General features: G+C 47.9%; 6 protein-coding genes across 6 annotated transcripts; 2 read left to right on the top strand and 4 right to left on the bottom strand.

The window, feature by feature from the left end:
• Window positions 1–76: 76 nt before the first annotated feature.
• EV420DRAFT_1677667 (uncharacterized protein) lies at window positions 77–4,331 on the bottom strand (the record flags this gene model as incomplete). Its single annotated transcript, XM_060479168.1, has 20 exons — window positions 77–292; window positions 348–360; window positions 493–640; window positions 698–774; window positions 825–1,024; window positions 1,077–1,241; window positions 1,289–1,318; window positions 1,367–1,554; window positions 1,848–1,928; window positions 1,983–1,996; window positions 2,232–2,273; window positions 2,331–2,351; window positions 2,404–2,441; window positions 2,499–2,620; window positions 2,674–2,677; window positions 2,897–3,040; window positions 3,252–3,584; window positions 3,683–3,795; window positions 3,855–4,092; window positions 4,176–4,331. The coding sequence occupies 20 exons, from the start codon at window positions 4,329–4,331 to the stop codon at window positions 77–79; spliced, it is 2,343 nt and encodes a 780-aa protein (XP_060331520.1).
• Window positions 4,332–4,664: 333 nt separating this feature from the next.
• Window positions 4,665–8,203, bottom strand: EV420DRAFT_1677658 (uncharacterized protein; the record flags this gene model as incomplete). Its single annotated transcript, XM_060479167.1, has 21 exons — window positions 4,665–4,926; window positions 4,982–5,074; window positions 5,127–5,274; window positions 5,335–5,411; window positions 5,463–5,662; window positions 5,714–5,878; window positions 5,926–5,955; window positions 6,005–6,172; window positions 6,222–6,276; window positions 6,329–6,446; window positions 6,477–6,557; window positions 6,612–6,704; window positions 6,753–6,808; window positions 6,861–6,902; window positions 6,954–6,974; window positions 7,027–7,064; window positions 7,122–7,243; window positions 7,351–7,432; window positions 7,467–7,707; window positions 7,759–7,861; window positions 7,909–8,203. Coding segments are annotated over 21 exons (2,490 nt in total), but the record flags the coding sequence as incomplete, so codon positions are not given.
• Window positions 8,204–8,758: 555 nt separating this feature from the next.
• On the bottom strand, window positions 8,759–9,974 carry EV420DRAFT_313856 (uncharacterized protein). The gene is made up of 7 exons (XM_060481671.1): window positions 9,503–9,974; window positions 9,425–9,448; window positions 9,341–9,370; window positions 9,247–9,291; window positions 9,166–9,195; window positions 8,973–9,113; window positions 8,759–8,921 (listed from the first exon to the last, which is right to left on the bottom strand). The coding sequence occupies exons 1-6, from the start codon at window positions 9,815–9,817 to the stop codon at window positions 9,018–9,020; spliced, it is 540 nt and encodes a 179-aa protein (XP_060331518.1). The 5' UTR covers window positions 9,818–9,974; the 3' UTR covers window positions 8,759–8,921; window positions 8,973–9,017.
• Window positions 9,975–10,038: 64 nt separating this feature from the next.
• Window positions 10,039–11,081, top strand: EV420DRAFT_1539372 (uncharacterized protein). The gene is made up of 4 exons (XM_060473043.1): window positions 10,039–10,310; window positions 10,365–10,531; window positions 10,579–10,850; window positions 10,907–11,081. The coding sequence occupies exons 1-4, from the start codon at window positions 10,260–10,262 to the stop codon at window positions 10,990–10,992; spliced, it is 576 nt and encodes a 191-aa protein (XP_060331517.1). The 5' UTR covers window positions 10,039–10,259; the 3' UTR covers window positions 10,993–11,081.
• Window positions 11,082–11,103: 22 nt separating this feature from the next.
• Window positions 11,104–12,346, bottom strand: EV420DRAFT_1308064 (ER lumen protein retaining receptor-domain-containing protein). The gene is made up of 6 exons (XM_060468516.1): window positions 12,241–12,346; window positions 12,117–12,185; window positions 11,907–12,063; window positions 11,599–11,856; window positions 11,446–11,541; window positions 11,104–11,392 (listed from the first exon to the last, which is right to left on the bottom strand). The coding sequence occupies exons 1-6, from the start codon at window positions 12,260–12,262 to the stop codon at window positions 11,356–11,358; spliced, it is 639 nt and encodes a 212-aa protein (XP_060331516.1). The 5' UTR covers window positions 12,263–12,346; the 3' UTR covers window positions 11,104–11,355.
• A 1,201-nt stretch (window positions 12,347–13,547) lies between these two features.
• Window positions 13,548–15,700, top strand: EV420DRAFT_1269442 (cytochrome P450; the record flags this gene model as incomplete). The annotated part of the gene is made up of 12 exons (XM_060467506.1): window positions 13,548–13,845; window positions 13,892–13,961; window positions 14,010–14,147; window positions 14,201–14,364; window positions 14,420–14,520; window positions 14,577–14,703; window positions 14,763–14,776; window positions 14,834–15,023; window positions 15,075–15,141; window positions 15,262–15,384; window positions 15,432–15,575; window positions 15,622–15,700. 12 exons carry the CDS (start codon window positions 13,548–13,550, stop codon window positions 15,698–15,700), a joined length of 1,515 nt encoding a protein of 504 aa, XP_060331515.1.
• Window positions 15,701–15,840: the final 140 nt, after the last annotated feature.

The raw sequence follows: 15,840 nt of genomic DNA, 5'->3' as shown, positions 1-15,840 counted from the left end.
ATCCCCAGATTCAATCCTTTGCACACCTCTGCCGCAGTTCAACTTCTACTCCCGAGACAGAACTATAAACAATCAGCTAGAACGCAGCTTCGATTCCCGGATTAAACGTCGAGGGTATGATCCAGTATTTCCCTCGGTTGAGGGATATCTGAGGTGTGACGACGCCAGAGATAGCATCGTCGTATGCGCCAGACGTAGCTAGATGTGAAGCGGTATATTCAGATGCGTCGGCGGGGTATATGGTGACGTTAAGCGGAGAACTGGAGAAGGCCGAACGAGCTGTAGCCGGACTCTGTAGAGTCATTTTATGAAGAGCAAGAATGTTAGATAGTATGGAACATGCTTACTTTATCTGAGCAGCTGATGGACAGTCGACCTCATATATAGGGTTGTGTACATACTGCTTGAAGCTAGGGCCTCCAACTGCTGTATCGGAGTCCATAGGTATACGTATCAGAACGATGTGGTGGTCTAGAGTATGCACTGACTCACCACGCTCCACGAATAACCCTGCTGTACATCCCGACGCATTCCTGTGGAATGGGAGTCAGATCGAACCGCGAAGTACTCTCGACCTTCAAGTGATATGGGCCAGTCTTGTCCGGCTCGAGGGTCGAGAGTATGACGTTGTAGTCCCCAGCTATGTAGACTGACTGTCAGTTGGAAAGACTGTATGAGTCAAGCCTAGTTACTGTACCTCCCAGTTCTTGCGAAAGCCTGGCTAAACCATAGCTGTAAGCACCCGAGCTGGAGACGACGTCTTTCTCAGCCAGCCTATCCAACGTTAGCACGTATCACAACTGAAGATTGGAAGTTAAGCGCACTCAAATACCCGCTGACCCTGAGACCACACAACCGTTATATTGACAGGCAAATCTTTGGCTGTATGCATGGTCAAGCTGACTTTGGATTTACTCCGAATATGCGCCATGGGGTGAATTTGTAGATGATATTGGGGGTTGACCATATACGTCGGAAACGTGGAATTGCCTCCCGCATTCTTCTGGGTGAATGAGCTGTCAATCTAATCCGCTGTGAGTGAAGCATTCAGTTGGGGTAATCTATATATGAGGCACCTCTGTCGTGAACGGCGGTATCGGAACATTGGTATCCCATGAGACCGTGATAGCAGAACGGGCATACACAGTCAACGTAAAACCGACATCTTGAGACTTCCCGTCGTACGAGGCAAGTATAACCAAAGTTCCAGAAGGTTGATTCTTGGAAATTCTAGATTTGACCTGATTGGTATGAACATGGCGTCTGATGTAGACCGACAGAAACTCACCAGTACATGTGTGCTATTTGTGTACACTCCCTGCAGCACGCGTGAAATAAAAGTAGCGTATAGGAAATTGGATATTACCTTTGCGGAGAGTAGGCTGTTATCGCAAACCTTGATGTTGTCATCATCTGTTTCCACTTGTAAAGCTATGAATTCAGACGTCTCCCGGCTCGTTGAAAGGTGTCGCGTTAATAAGACCCAGATCTCATCATCCTCGTTGACTGCACCGTCCGTAACGCTGAAGTTGGCTCTGAATTGACGCGTGCAACCTGTAACAACAATGAGGCGAATGGCAACGTTGGCATGGCCGATCAGCTTCTTACCATTAGCACATGCTTTCTTTTTCCATCGTCTACAACCGGAGTAAGTAATAGCAAGCGTGACAAAGAATCATTGCGCGAACCCGTGGAATGTCAATGTATTCTTCCAGCGTCGCGGATCCCAGCTGAGTTGCAGCTGAGATAGATGCCGTCAAAGACGACAAGGGCATCTGACCATGGTATGCGCAAGATTCCTAGAACATTTGAGAGATCTTCTATCAATGCGCAACTATTCCACTAACTTGTCTCCTGCTTATCATCATCTGGGGATATCCACGGGTCCAAAACGGTTAATACTCGCTCTTTGTCATTTTCCTCGACGTCTGCGTGGTATCGGAGTTACGGACGTTCTCTCCTACAGCGAAAGCCCTGCGTACCTATTACTGCATAGCTGTGGGACGACAAGATATCAACTAAATCCCAGCGTATGCCGGGTCTCGCGCCAGTCCCCAATGTTAAAACACAGTCACCTTTCAGGACGATCAGAATTTGCATGTTCCGAGTGTGGTGCGGCTCACCGCGAGTGAAGCCTTCTAGAAGTTTAGACCAGGTCTTTTCACGTTCACAGTTACTGCTACGGACAGCTTTAACTGCATGTTCCAGAATTTCCCTATACAATGGCGTACCTCTGAATATCTAGCTGCTCGGGAATCCACCCGCCAAAAATGCTACTGGACAATGGACATTAGAAAATACAAAGTGCCTCAAACAGTAGAAAGACTGACTGAAGGTCGATGCAGGAATTTCTAGGCTGCAGAATTGAATCAGATAAAAAGGTAAATGAGAATTGCGACGCACGATCCAGGGAAATCGTATCCTCCCATTAACTTCATGTACTATTTCCGTTCGTCCATTAGGAAAGCGCATGAACATGAAAATCAGAAACAACACACGGCTTTCTCGATGAGACTCGGCCAAATCACCGACCTCTGTGGATCTGAGCCTTCTTGGACGCGACAGGTCATGCACATCAAAGAAGAGAGGGTGGGGTGGTAGGGCAGCTTATCATCAATGACTGAGGTACGACTTGTAAATCAAAGGGCGACAGTGACTTGGAAAGATACAGACCTATCTATAGCATGGCCGTGTTAGTTAACAACAGAATACCTAAAACGTCATACATACGCGTCTGCAAGCTCCATTCACTAGGACCTTTACATCGCAGCGGCCAGTCTTCCGGGAGTAATATAGACATGAGGGCGACTTTCACGAAGTTGTCAGCTCGTTGGTACAAGACAATTTGAGACGGGCTTACGCGTAACGGAAATCTACGACAATGCTCCAAGCTTACGGATAGGGATGCGCACACAGAGCAGTCCGTGACAACCTGCTGCACAATATCCTGTGGCCTAGTTCGAAGCGCCTTAGGATCTGAGCCCAGAGGTAGGAACTCATTATTCGCGAGGGCATCCGGCCGTCGCGAGCCAGCACCGTCCTGAAACGAAATGAAGTACGGTAGAACTTTGTGTGTCGCGATATTTGTACACAATGTGTTCCCGTTGTAAAGAGTCAAACTTGCCATTTAAAACACAATCATACAAGGGTATTTGAGGATAAACAAGAGATACAAGATAAAACGACCTAGACTCTAGAGCTACCACAATACTAGTCTCGCGCCTTGACAATCGGTATCACCATTAATATACAAAGTACTTGATGTTTTCGCTGACGCCGACATCTTCAATCAGAGAAGGCAAGATACGTTCCATCAGGGCTTGCTGTTCCGGGTCGGAGATGAATTCGTGAAGCATTTCTGACGCAAATGCGGAATCGGGGACCGGGTGCGCTAACAGGTTCCGTGTGCTGCCCAGACCTGCACGGACCGCCCAAAGATGAATCAGAAGACGGAGGTCATCGCCGCAAGGACCGCTCATGAAGGTATCGAGCTCAGTAAGAATCGTCCTGGCTCTAGGCGTGATGTCCCCGAGGATGGATACATTCAGCTGGTGGACATGTTCCGAAAATTGGTAGAAGACAATCTGGTAGCGAGTTGTCGTTATAATGATGATGATAAGTGAGCAGTACAAAGGCGTTCGGGGCTGGGAATAGTTTTGTTAGCATCGAATCTCTTGAGTACTGCCGCTGGAATTTGCGTACTATATCTCAATGCTGGCCTGTGAAGTTCAGATGCTAGATCGGAGAGTAGATCTGGTAACTTGTCTAGCTTGTTGCAGAGCATATCCACCAAACCTAGAGTATCCAATCAGTAAAATAGTAAAACAGCAAACCGCCCTGAAAAACAAATTTACCTCGGCAGAAACGGTCCGCAACCTCATACCGAAGTTGCTCATCCAGTTCACGCTCTCTCGCCTCGACCTTGGCTGCTAGTTTACTAATCTCTCGGTCTTTCACCTTGTCTCTGGCTTCTTTCACCTTGTTTCTGGCTTCTAGATCCCTGAATCTGGATACCAGCTGATCGATTTGGCGCTGCAGCCGGGCCTCCTGAGCACTGAACAACTTTCTCTGTGCGTCTGCCTCCTGTTTAAACTTGTTAAACCTCGCTCAATGAGTAGAAGTTGTAGACGCGCCTTCAAGCTTTCATGGTCTGTTTTAGGATGTTTGAGGTTTACGACAGAGGAGTGGTCTTTTTGCAGGTGTTCGTAGAACCTGGGTGATGCGGATAAGTCCAATAGTATCTTGAGCTCAGGCGAAGGAGGGGGGCTTGAAGGGGAGTAAGGTATGGTCTTGATTTCACCACGATGGCGGTACTGCTTCAACATCGACATGGGCGAGATAAATGTTGGTGGTGGTGGTGGTAGAGGAGCTTTGTCTTGGATTCCTGACTCCGAGTCGGTCTGGGAATTTTTTAATGATTTATTTATTTAATTTACTTCCCTAAGTAGATAGTCTACAGTCTGCTCTCAGATGACGCTGACACAGATGGAGGAGGGAATAAACATGAAAACTGGCTGTTGGTTTTATTCTGCATTTATATTAGATAAAGATGTGGAATACCGACAGCCGAATAGAACGAGCTGAACTCCATCTGCCTCTCCAGGTTTGCACACTGAGCTGCCGATAGACGAACACTCCCAGGTTCAGGACTTTGCACACGTCGGCCGCAGTTCAACTTCTACTCCCGAGACAGAACTATAAACAATCAGCTGGAACGCAGCTTCGATTCCCGGATTAAACGTCGAGGGTATGATCCAGTATTTCCCTCGGTTGAGGGATATCTGAGGTGTGACGACGCCAGAGATGGCATCATCGTATGCGCCAGACGTGGCTAGATGTGAAGAGGTATATTCAGATGCGTCGGCGGGGTATATAGTGACGTTGAGCGGAGAACTGGAGGAAGGCCGAACGAGCTGTAGCCGGACTCTGTAGAGTCATTTTATGAAGAGCGAGAATGTTAGATAGTATGGAGCATGCTTACTTTATCTGAGCGGCTGATGGACAGTCGACCTCATATACGGGGTTGTGCGCATACTGCTTGAAGCTAGGGCCTCCCACCGCGGTATCGGCATCCCTAGGTATACGTATCAGAGCGGTGTGATCGCCTAGAGTATGCGCCGACTCACCATGCTCCACGAATAACCCTGCTGTACATCCCGACGCCTTCCTGTGGAATGGGAGTCAGGTCAAACCGCGAAGTACTCTCCACCTTCAAATGATATGAGCCAGTCTTGTATGGCTCGAGGGCCGAGAGTATGACGTTGTAGTCCCCGGCTATGTACAGAAGACTGATGTCAGTTCGAAAGACGTACGAGTCTGGCCTAGTTATCCTACCTCCCAGTTCTTGCGAAAGCCTGGCTAAACCATAGCTGTAAGCACCCGAGCTGGAGACGACGTCTTTCTCAGCCAGCCTATCCAACGTTAGCGCATATCCTATTTGAAGATGGGAAAGTTAAGCTCACTCAAATACCCGCTGGCCCTGAGACCACACAACCGTTATATTGACAGGCAAATCTTTGGCTGTATGCATGGTCAAGCTGACTTTGGATTTACTCCGAATATGCGCCATGGGGTGAATTTGTAGATGATATTGAGGGTTGACCATATATGTCGGAAACGTGGAATTGCCTCCCGCATTCTTCTGGGTGAATGAGCTGTCAATCTAATCCGCTGTGAGCGAGGCGTTCAGTTGGGGTATCCATATATAAGGCACCTCTGTCGTGAACGGCGGTATCGGGACATTGGTATCCCATGAGACCATGATAGCAGAACGGGCATATACTGTCAACGTAAAACCAACATCTTGAGACTTCCCGTCGTACGAGGCAAGTATAACCAAAGTTCCAGAAGGTTGATTCTTGGAAATTCTAGATTTGACCTGATTGGTATGAACATGGCGTCTGATGTAGACCGACAGAAACTCACCAGTACATGTGTGCTATTTGTGTACACTCCCTGCAGCACGCGTGAAATAAAAGTAGCGTATAGGAAACTTGGATATTACCTTTGCGGAGAGTAGGCTGTTATCGCAAACCTTGATGTTGTCATCATCTGTTTCCACTTGTAAAGCTATGAATTCAGACGTCTCCCGGCTTGTTGAAAGGTGTCGCGTTAATAAGACCCAGATCTCAGTCATCCTCGTTGACTGCACCGTCCGTAACGCTGAAGTTGGCTCTGAGTTGACGCGTGCAACCTGTAACAACAATGAGGCGAATGGCAACGTTGGCATGGCCGATCAGCTTCTTACCATTAGCACATGCTTTCTTTTTCCATCGTCTACAACCGGAGTAAGTAATAGCAAGCGTGACAAAAGAATCATTGCGCGAACCCGTGGAATGTCAATGTGTTCTTCCAACGCCGCGGATCCCAGCTGAGATAGATGCCGTCAAAGACGACAAGAGCATCCGACCATGGTATACGCAAGATTCCTAATACACTTGAGAGATCTTCTATCAATGCACAGTGATTTCACTAACTTGTCTCCTGCTTATCATCATCTGGGGATGTCCACGGGTCCAAAACGGTTAATACTCGCTCTTTGTCATTTTCCTCGACGTCTGCGTGGTATCGGAGTTACGGACGTTCTCTCCTACAGCGAAAGCCCTGCGTACCTATTACTGCATAGCTGTGGGACGACAAGATATCAACTAAATCCCAGCGTATGCCGGGTCTCGCGCCAGTCCCCAATGTTAAAACACAGTCACCTTTTAGGATGATCAGAATTTGCATGTTCCGAGCGTGGCGTGACTCACCGCGAGTGAAGCCTTCTAGAAGTTTAGACCAGGTCTTTTCACGTTCAAAGTTACTGCTATGGACAGCTTTAACTGCATGTTCCAGAATTTCCCTATACAGTGGCGTACCTTTGAATATCTAACTGCTCGGGAATCCACCCGCCAAATATGCTACTGGACATTAGAAAATACAAAAGAACCCCAAACAGTAGAAAGACTGACTGAAGGTCGATGCAAGAATTTCTAGGCTGCAGAATTGAATCAGATAAAAAGGTAAATGAGAATTGCGACGCACGATCCAGGGAAATCGTATCCTCCCATTAACTTCATGTACTATTTCCGTTCGTCCATTAGGAAAGCGCATGAACATGAAAATCAGAAACAACACACGGCTTTCTCGATGAGACTCGGCCAAATCACCGACCTCGGTGGATCGGAGCCTTCTTGGACACGACAGGTCATGCACATCAAAGAAGAGAGAGTGGGGTGGCAGGGCAGCTTATCATCAATGACTGAGGTACGACTTGTCAATCAAAGGGCGACAGTGACTTGGAAAGATACAGACCTATCTATAGCATGACCATGTTAGTGAATAACAGAATACCGTAGAACGTTATACATACGCGTCTGCAAGCTCCATTCAATAGAACCTTGACGTCACAGCGGCCAGTCTGCCGGGAGTAATATAGACATGAGGGCGACTTTCACCAAGGTGTTAGCTCGTTGGTACAAGACAGTTTGAGACGGGCTTACGCGCAAGGGAAATCTACGACAATGCTCCAAGCTTACGGATAGGGACGCACACACAGAGCAGTCCGTAACAACCTGCTGTACAATATCCTGGGGCCTAATTCGAAGCGCCTTAGGATCTGAACCTAGAGGTAGAAACTCATTATTCGCGAGGGCATCCGGCCGTCGCCAAACCGTCGATGATTCTACTTGTTCCGGTGACAAACTGGGCTGGCCATCAGGGTCCCTGTCAACACCTCAAGGACCTAATCACTCAAAGATACAGAGAACAACATACTCGTACAACGAAGTAGACTTTCTATCCGGATCTTCTTCGTCCCACATTGGGAACTTGAGCCCGTTGACAACGCTGCCCTTCTGGAGTACATAATCTTGCTCACCTGTAACCCGTATGTTCAGTACGTTCATGTCGGACTGCACGACTTACGTTCGGAGAAGTGGTCCACCCCGACGGGTGTCAGGGTCATATTCGAGCGGTTTTCGGGCCCGGCGGATTGGTTACTCGACGGCGAAGTGGCTTTCTGCTGCGTGAAAGCCTTGATCTTCTCGGCCCTTTCTAGAGCCTTAGAAGCACTGATCTTCCACTTCGACTTTTCCTGCTCACGCGCATCGTTGGATCGACTGAGGTGCAGGAAGATCTCGGCGGCTTTGATGTATAAGCGAAATGCAATGTCGTATTTCTTTCCCAGCTCCGCCTTTGCAGCCTTTGAGTAGGCATTCTGGCAGCAGTATTTTAGCACAGACTGTGACAAGGGCCAGAATACTCACTTCGGCTTCTTCGTTCTGCGGGGACTTTGTGGTCTTCTGCATGGGTTGACAGCAGGGAGAAGACCCGGTAACTTGCCGGTAACTATCACGGATCTCACGGGCCGGAAAGAGCTTAAAGGGTGTTTGAACGGACGGAACGGTTTTTCGTTCTTCGTATCCATGACATTCCAAGCGATATTCTATCGAAAAAGACCCTCCGCCAACTTATCCTTTTGTCAAGGTAGCTACGCGAGGGGGAAAAAAATGTAAAGAAGAAATCCTATTTATCGCCCCTTGCGTAATAGTGAAAAATTATAAGACGAGGGAGCTGTCGGAGAGCTGAAGAAAAGGATAGCCGGTGATGGCCCGCTAACTTTCTCGAACTTGGTTTACTAGATTGAGAAAACCAAGGAAAGGGGACTCACAGATTCAGTACAGCTCGCCGACATAACCCCTCCAGTACAGCCAAATCGTAGTCTTCAGTAGATTCAGATTCATCTCGAAGGGTATATACAAGAACGTGGGACCTTGCTCCAATCTAAGCGATCACATATGTTTTGCATTCAACTTCAAGACCGGCTCATGATATTCCGGAAGATATGTTGAGATTCATGGTCTTCTGCAGGCTACGCAAAGGTAAGGTCGAAACAGACGCTGTATGAAGGTACAACGCACGCCGCGAGGTCCTTTATACTAGAATCTGTGGGTCAGAGTGGACTCGGTAGCATTAGAAGATGATCTTACACCATCGTGATCATCACCGTCCGGAGGTGGACCATCACCATGAGGCTACAGAGAAATGGGTCTTCCAGTTGAAATGATATCTAGCTGGTGGGGACTCACCCCCTCATCCACATCCCCAGGAGGCGGACCATCGCCTCGGGACTGTTAAATCTTGAGACTTGAAGAAAGCAGTACGTCTTAAAGAAACACTTACGCCGTCGTCGCCGTCTGGAGGACCCCGAGACTACACCGACATAAGAACGAATTATTGTTTTACCCTGAGAAGAAAACATACCCCATCTTCTTCCGAAGGCGGCCCATGATGTTTACCACCCTTGCGCTAAATCAATATGAGTGCTGGAGAACGCGCCCCAGACCAAGTCACTTACATCTGGAGGTGGCCCCGGAGGTGGGTTTCTCTAAACGATGAAAATTAAGATCACATAGTACCAGGAATGAACGATCGAGCTTACAGCAAGTCCACGAGGTTGAAAGAACTAAATCATCCATGTAAGCGGTGTTAGACTCAGAACGGAAAAAGCTCAACGTACAATCGCAAACGTTAACCAGAATACAATACACCCCGTAAGAGCCAAGAACAGCAGCATCATATGAACCTTGCGCCTATTCCTCCTTCGCCGCCTCTTATCAGGTACCGTTCGGTCCAGAGACTCCATATCCAACTGCTCAGGGATAGGAATGGCATCGTACGACGGGTGACGACTGGGAGGGCCACAAATAACCGCTTCATTATACGAAGGCGGTGAATCAGGCGAGGAAAGCTGTGAAGGTGAAGTAGGAGACACCGGCGTCGTCGAGTCACCCTTCAGAGGCGTACATTCATCATCCTCTTCCAGGATAATCATGGTCAGAAAGAGACGAGTGCTCTTCGCTTCATGTTCCTGCTGCGCGCCCTGTCCGCAGCGATGATGGATTTGGCGCGCCCCTGATAAAGGACGTTTCTGCGCGAAAAAAGTTTTGCGCGGTTGCTTTTCCTTTTTTGGTCCAGCCACCTGTCCTGAAATGGCACTGACCACCCGCCGGCGTTCGTCCGCACGCTGACGTTCTTCTGCGATGCTCTACGGACCCCCGCCGTCGCTCCTGTCTAAGCCTCTTCTGAGTCTCACTTCCTAAACCTGTGTTCTATTCTGGCTATGTATGCTCGATCGAAAATTCCGAAACTCTCCGTCACTATCTGTATTCAGTCTCGATGAACCTTAGACTTGCGTCATTCGAAATAATATAAAACCCTCCAGACCGCTTGAGCATAGGGAAAATCTCTTTCTGCACATTCTTCTCTTATAAAATATGCGTTGGCATCATTTTCTTTGCTGCTTGCCCTTGCGTCTGGGTGTCGTGGTGTGTATGCTCCTGCTGTGACCTTTGCGTATCCTAAAATGCTCCCTCACGCAGATCATCACAGCTCTGACGTTCCTCGGCAGCGCTCTTGTCGCTGCAGGAGGATGGATTAACGTCAAAGATATCATGAATCACTCGCTCGTCCTAAGCAAAAGCCACGAAATCATGGTCTGGGTCACCGCCGCTCTATACACCTTCATCGTCCTCATCTCTCTCTTCGGGTACGCTGCCTACCCCTCTTCTAAAACAGATACTAACTTTATCGCAGTTTGATCGGGGCACTCACAGCAAGAGTAAAGCTGGTTGCAGCGTTCAATGGCATGCAATTCGGCTCGTTCATCGCCAGCTTGGTTCTAGGAGTCATTGCCTTGATCCAGCTGTACAGCAATAAATACGATAACCAAGCTAGCACCGACTGCACGAATTCCTTCGAGGGCGACCTCAGCGCCCAGGACGCAGTAAGTGTTTGTCGTACTGCACTAAACGTATCAAAAGCGGCGATTACTGCGATTTACGCCCTCATATGGTTGATCCAATTCTGTACGTTTGGCCTGAGATTTCCACCGCTCCTGAGTCTGATACCTGTTCTCCCATAGATGGCCTGTTCATAGTGCACAGCTACGTCCAAGAATTGAGGGAGAGGAAGTATCCAGCTGTCAAGTACACAGTTGTCAAGGTGTGAGCCTTACGGTGTCATGTTCTACGAAGGGATCCACACATCTGTATTCTTATATTGCTCCTTCAACGGATTTTGTTTCACTCAACTGCGAGTCGATGCATCGCCCTACCCAGAAAGATTAACCATTTCAGCTGCTGGCATTCTCAAGCAAGCTCAGAGTAGGCACTGGCAACATCAGTCGCTCTAAGGGTCTGATATATGGATAACGTCCAAGGCAAATTACAACGTCGTTATTAATTTTCCTGACCAGGCTGGAAAGCAAAGATTATAAAGAGGTTCTCTCGAAGGACAAGTGATCCAGTCCTCAGTCCATGAGGTACCCTTGTATAATTTGCTACCCCATATCCTCTCATGAAAGCTCGTAAGTTATGCCGGCAGTTCGAACTTTTGACCCTGTAATACCCTAGATAAGAGGGCCTTCAGTATACATTGCAACTCGAAGCAGAGAACACGTACTTCGTGAAATATACATAGAAGAAGTCGAGGTACAGTCCGGTCTGAACTATTCCGGCAGTCACGGCTATGGGATCGACAACGCCGTCTGTAAAGTAGCTGTACGCCATGTGTAAGCCACGAGTACGAGAACGCCAAGGGATCGCCCCAACTCACCGGTATATCCAATTTGGAATATACAATGCACGGTAAACACCCAGCGCGGCCAAGTAGTGGGTTGTAATTGTCTCGGCTTCGCCTGTTCGTTGCAGCATGAACAGCTGAGGAAGGATGGCTACAGACTCGAGGAAGATGGAGAACGACCAAAGGATTTCCGTGAAAGTAAACTTGTAGTTGAAGATGAGCGAGAGGACTACACATGGTCCCAAGAGGTACTCGACGCGGAAGGTGTCTATAGAGGGATCGTGGGTGGGCCTGTACGCGTCCATTAGTACGAAAACTAGGTCCGCCTAAGTGGCACGCACCGGAAGCGATATCGCATGAGATAGAGGATGTAGCAGCTGCTGGCAATGAAGAACACCTTCATCACAAAGTTGTAGATGGAGACCCAGCGGTACAACAGGTCAAGATAACGTGTGGCAAAAATGGCGACATAGAGTGCTTGAGTTTTGAACGATATGCCTACACGCGAGAAAGCATTAGAGAGCTCCATTAGAAAAGGGCAGCACACGCACCTCGACATGAACGGGTGGTCCGTATTTTATGCAAAAGTATGAAAATCGAAGCCAAGTGAGACAGGTCGCCTGTAATTCGCCATTAGCAACGAACCGCCGAGTAAAATTGCCCTGGAGGACGTACCAAACAACCGGAAGACGTTCATGGTTGGAACAGACGGCGACGGGAATGCAAGAAGGATGTCTGAATGCAGTATCGACGTGTTCGCTCGTTTGCGTGCACGCTGACTAAGCAAGTTGTTTGTGCATGTTTCAAACCATTCCGGCCCGAGCTCCGAATGCTAATCGTTAACCCCCATGTCCGTGAACATTTCTAGCATTCCCAAGAGGTGTGGTAGCGGTCCTTGCCATTCTGAAGGTGATGTCATACCGGTATGCCAACATGCAAATAGTAAAATGCTACCGCAACCCCAAGGGTATGCCGACCGGATGTAATTTTCAGCATACAATTGAATGATGGTGGTAGTAATCGACGTGATCACCCGTATCAATTCAAAGGGAAGATTTTCGATCATGTTGAACAGTAATGAAGGTGCGCGTCAATTCATAGTCGCAAGACGGTCCTTGATGTTATCTTACATACAGTACTCTTGTTGTACTACGCTCTGATGATTCTGGTACTGCAATCCATGGCAGGACGCTTTGCTTCCTTAGTTCTCAAAATAAATTGTAATCTTGGTGCACCACAAAAAAATTGCAGAAGGCATCTTTAGTAACGACAGTTGGCGCTTCCTATAATAGTCTGGCGTTCCGATTCTCGTCCTGTCCGCCTAAACTAGTATCGATGACACTGTACGTCTTAGACCTTCACCCGGTCCTCTCCATGGCATGGGAACACAAGTCCGTTTTTCGCGTACGTGCTCTCACCCAGATGCCATCTTTGGCTCATTCAACATACACCTGACAAGACAATCCACAGATAAGAAGCCAGTTCAATGCCTTGCCTGCTTAAATCAGTTCTTCTGCTAGGCTTCTCCGCGTCATCTTTGTTTTGCTTACGGTCTACATTTTCGCGTCATCGGGGCCGGACCGCGCCGACGTATGTTGCATATGTGGTTCTAGAAGCCGCCGGTGTTTCTTAGGCTTCATCTCAGTATTGCGAGTGCACGGTCTTATGCTAGCTATTTTCATGGATTCTGTACGTTCATGCAGCTGAGCACCCTCGGCTATCTTGCGTCCTGGTATCATTCAAGAAAGCCGTGGGGTATGTTTGTCAGGCTCTACGACATTACGACTTCTGACAGTCATATGTTTGTGGAAAAGCTTCTGCAAGTCGAATTCACTCTCACATGCACCCATTTTACTTCTGATACGATCTCTGTCAGACATACCCTTCTTAAAATTCACAGCTACTACCCCCGGCCCGTCCAATCCCATATAAGATAAATACGATTCTTCGTTCTCACTAACTCCTTATATTTCGTGCTCTACATGTATTCAACTACTCCTCTGTTCCTCTCTCTTGCGATAGCGGTGTTCCTATTATACCGTCGCTTCCGCCTCTCTCGATCCTCGCCTTTGCCTCCCGGTCCAAAAGGTCTTCCCCTCATCGGTAACCTATGGGACATCCCCGTCGACCATCCATGGCTCACCTTTGCGAAGTGGTCATCCACCTACGGCGATATCTTGTATCTGAGCTCTCCAGGTAATCAGACGATCGTCCTCAACTCCGCAGAAGCAGTTACGGAGTTGCTTGAAAAGCGCTCAGGAAACTACTCTGATAGACCAGGTTGGCATGATATATCTTTATGAGTTCTAATCTCTTAATGTCGTAGATTTCAATATGCTGCATCTATCGGGATGGGGCTTCAGCCTGGGTTTCATGAGATATTCTAACTGGTGGAGGTTGGTGATTTATAAAGCCCAGTCAATGTTGATGTCATATCTTCTTAGAACGCACCGAAGAATGTTTCACCAATATTTCCAGCCTCGCGCTGTTCCAGCTTATTATCTTGTGCAGCTGAAGGCTACGTCGGTACTACTACGACAACTTATCAAATCACCTAGTGAGACTTTTCATCACATCCGTCAGTAAGTATTTTGCACAGAGGTATCCGTTTATCTGAATCCCACCCACCTCCTAGTCACGCTGGCTCAATTATAATGAAGATCGTCTACGATTACGACGTAGACCCGGATGGCGACGTGTTTGTGCGGTTGGCGGATCAGAGCAACGAGGCACTTCGTATTGGCGGGACAGAAGGTACCTTCCTCGTCGACTATCTTCCCATTTTGAGCCGTGTACCCGGTAAGTCCCATTTGAACTATACTAGTCCATGGTTCTTACGAATACATTTACCAAGATTGGTTTCCTGGTGCGAAATTCAGGAAGCTTGCGAAGACGTGGATGAAAGATGCTCGAGCCATGATAGAAGAGCCCTTCGCGTATGCTTCAGAGTCGATTGTAAGTGTCCATCGAAACCGTCAAGCTTCAATGTCGCATTCTCAGTCAAATCGAAGGCGAATGGCAATGAGGCACTTTCCTTTGTTTCTGAGAATCTCAGGAAGATGAAAGAGACCGAACTTTCTGACAACTCGGAGACTTCCTTAGAAATCATCAAGAACGCCGCAGGAGTAGCCTTTACTGGTGAGCATATCTCAAGTTGGTGGTTGTTAAAATCTGACGCTTTCCTTTGCTGTATTGAGGGGGTGCCGATACTGTAAGACCAGTTTCTACTCTTCGGTTTCTATCAGTTTTTGACACCTTTATCATACAGACGGTCTCGACTGTTCTTTCAGCGATCTTGGCCTTTATGCTTTATCCCGAAGTACAAGCCAAGGCTCAAGCAGAGTTGGATGCAGTGGTGGGCGGATTTCGCTTGCCAAATTTTGATGATCATCCACAGCTTCCCTATATTGACGCGGTCCTATCTGAAGCGCTCAGATGGAATCCTGTTTTCCCCCTGAGTAAGAGTTTCTGATAGACTCTGAGTGGTGGTATTAAAGGCTTCCGCTCAGGTATCCCCCATCGTAGTGTGACAGATGATGTATACAAAGGGTATTATATTCCTGGCGGTAAGTCTCGGTGTCGCCAAGTCTTGGGGCTGTTCTGAACGCGCCGTTTTTTAGGCGCAACTATTATCGCGAATACGTGGTCAGTGCTTGCATGATTAGTGTAATTGGTGTTGTCTGATCAATATCACAGGGCAGTGCTCCACAATGAGAAGGACTATCCAAACCCTACAATATTCGATCCTGAACGTTTCATGAAGAAAGAAGGCAAAGAACTTCCTCCTGATCCAATGGCTGCGTTCGGTTATGGCAGACGGTTCGTGTTCTTGTTCATGTATCACTCGCATGACATATCTTGTGTAGCGTCTGCCCCGGTCGGTACCTCGCTTTGAATACTGCCTGGATCGCCATCGCATCCATTGCATCAACACTCTCTGTTTCAAAGGCTGTCGATTCCGATGGTCGTGTCATTGAACCAAGCGACAAGTTTACTGGCGGATTCATGAGGTAGATTTCCCCCTTCATTTGTAGATCGTTACCTGACGACGCACAGCTCCCCTCTCCCTTTCAAATGCATGGTCATGGCGCGTTCTGTACAGGCCCAAGCATTGATAGATTCGAGCAGAAAATAGAGTAGAAATGATCCAAGAAATGATAATATTTCCTTACGGGTAAAGCCGGGGGCCCGGTCCCCTATTGTTCTCCCAAAAAGTGATCACCCAGGTAACATTGCTTTTTCTTTGAACGGTCACTCCTTCCTATAAAGGGGCGC

Source organism: Desarmillaria tabescens (assembly GCF_030435595.1).
Source record: "Desarmillaria tabescens strain CCBAS 213 chromosome Unknown EV420scaffold_15, whole genome shotgun sequence".
In the NCBI taxonomy this organism is placed as follows: Eukaryota; Fungi; Basidiomycota; class Agaricomycetes; order Agaricales; family Physalacriaceae; genus Desarmillaria; species Desarmillaria tabescens.
The sequence above is the reverse complement of the archived record's forward strand: the minus strand, read 5'-3'. Positions and strand labels throughout refer to the sequence as shown.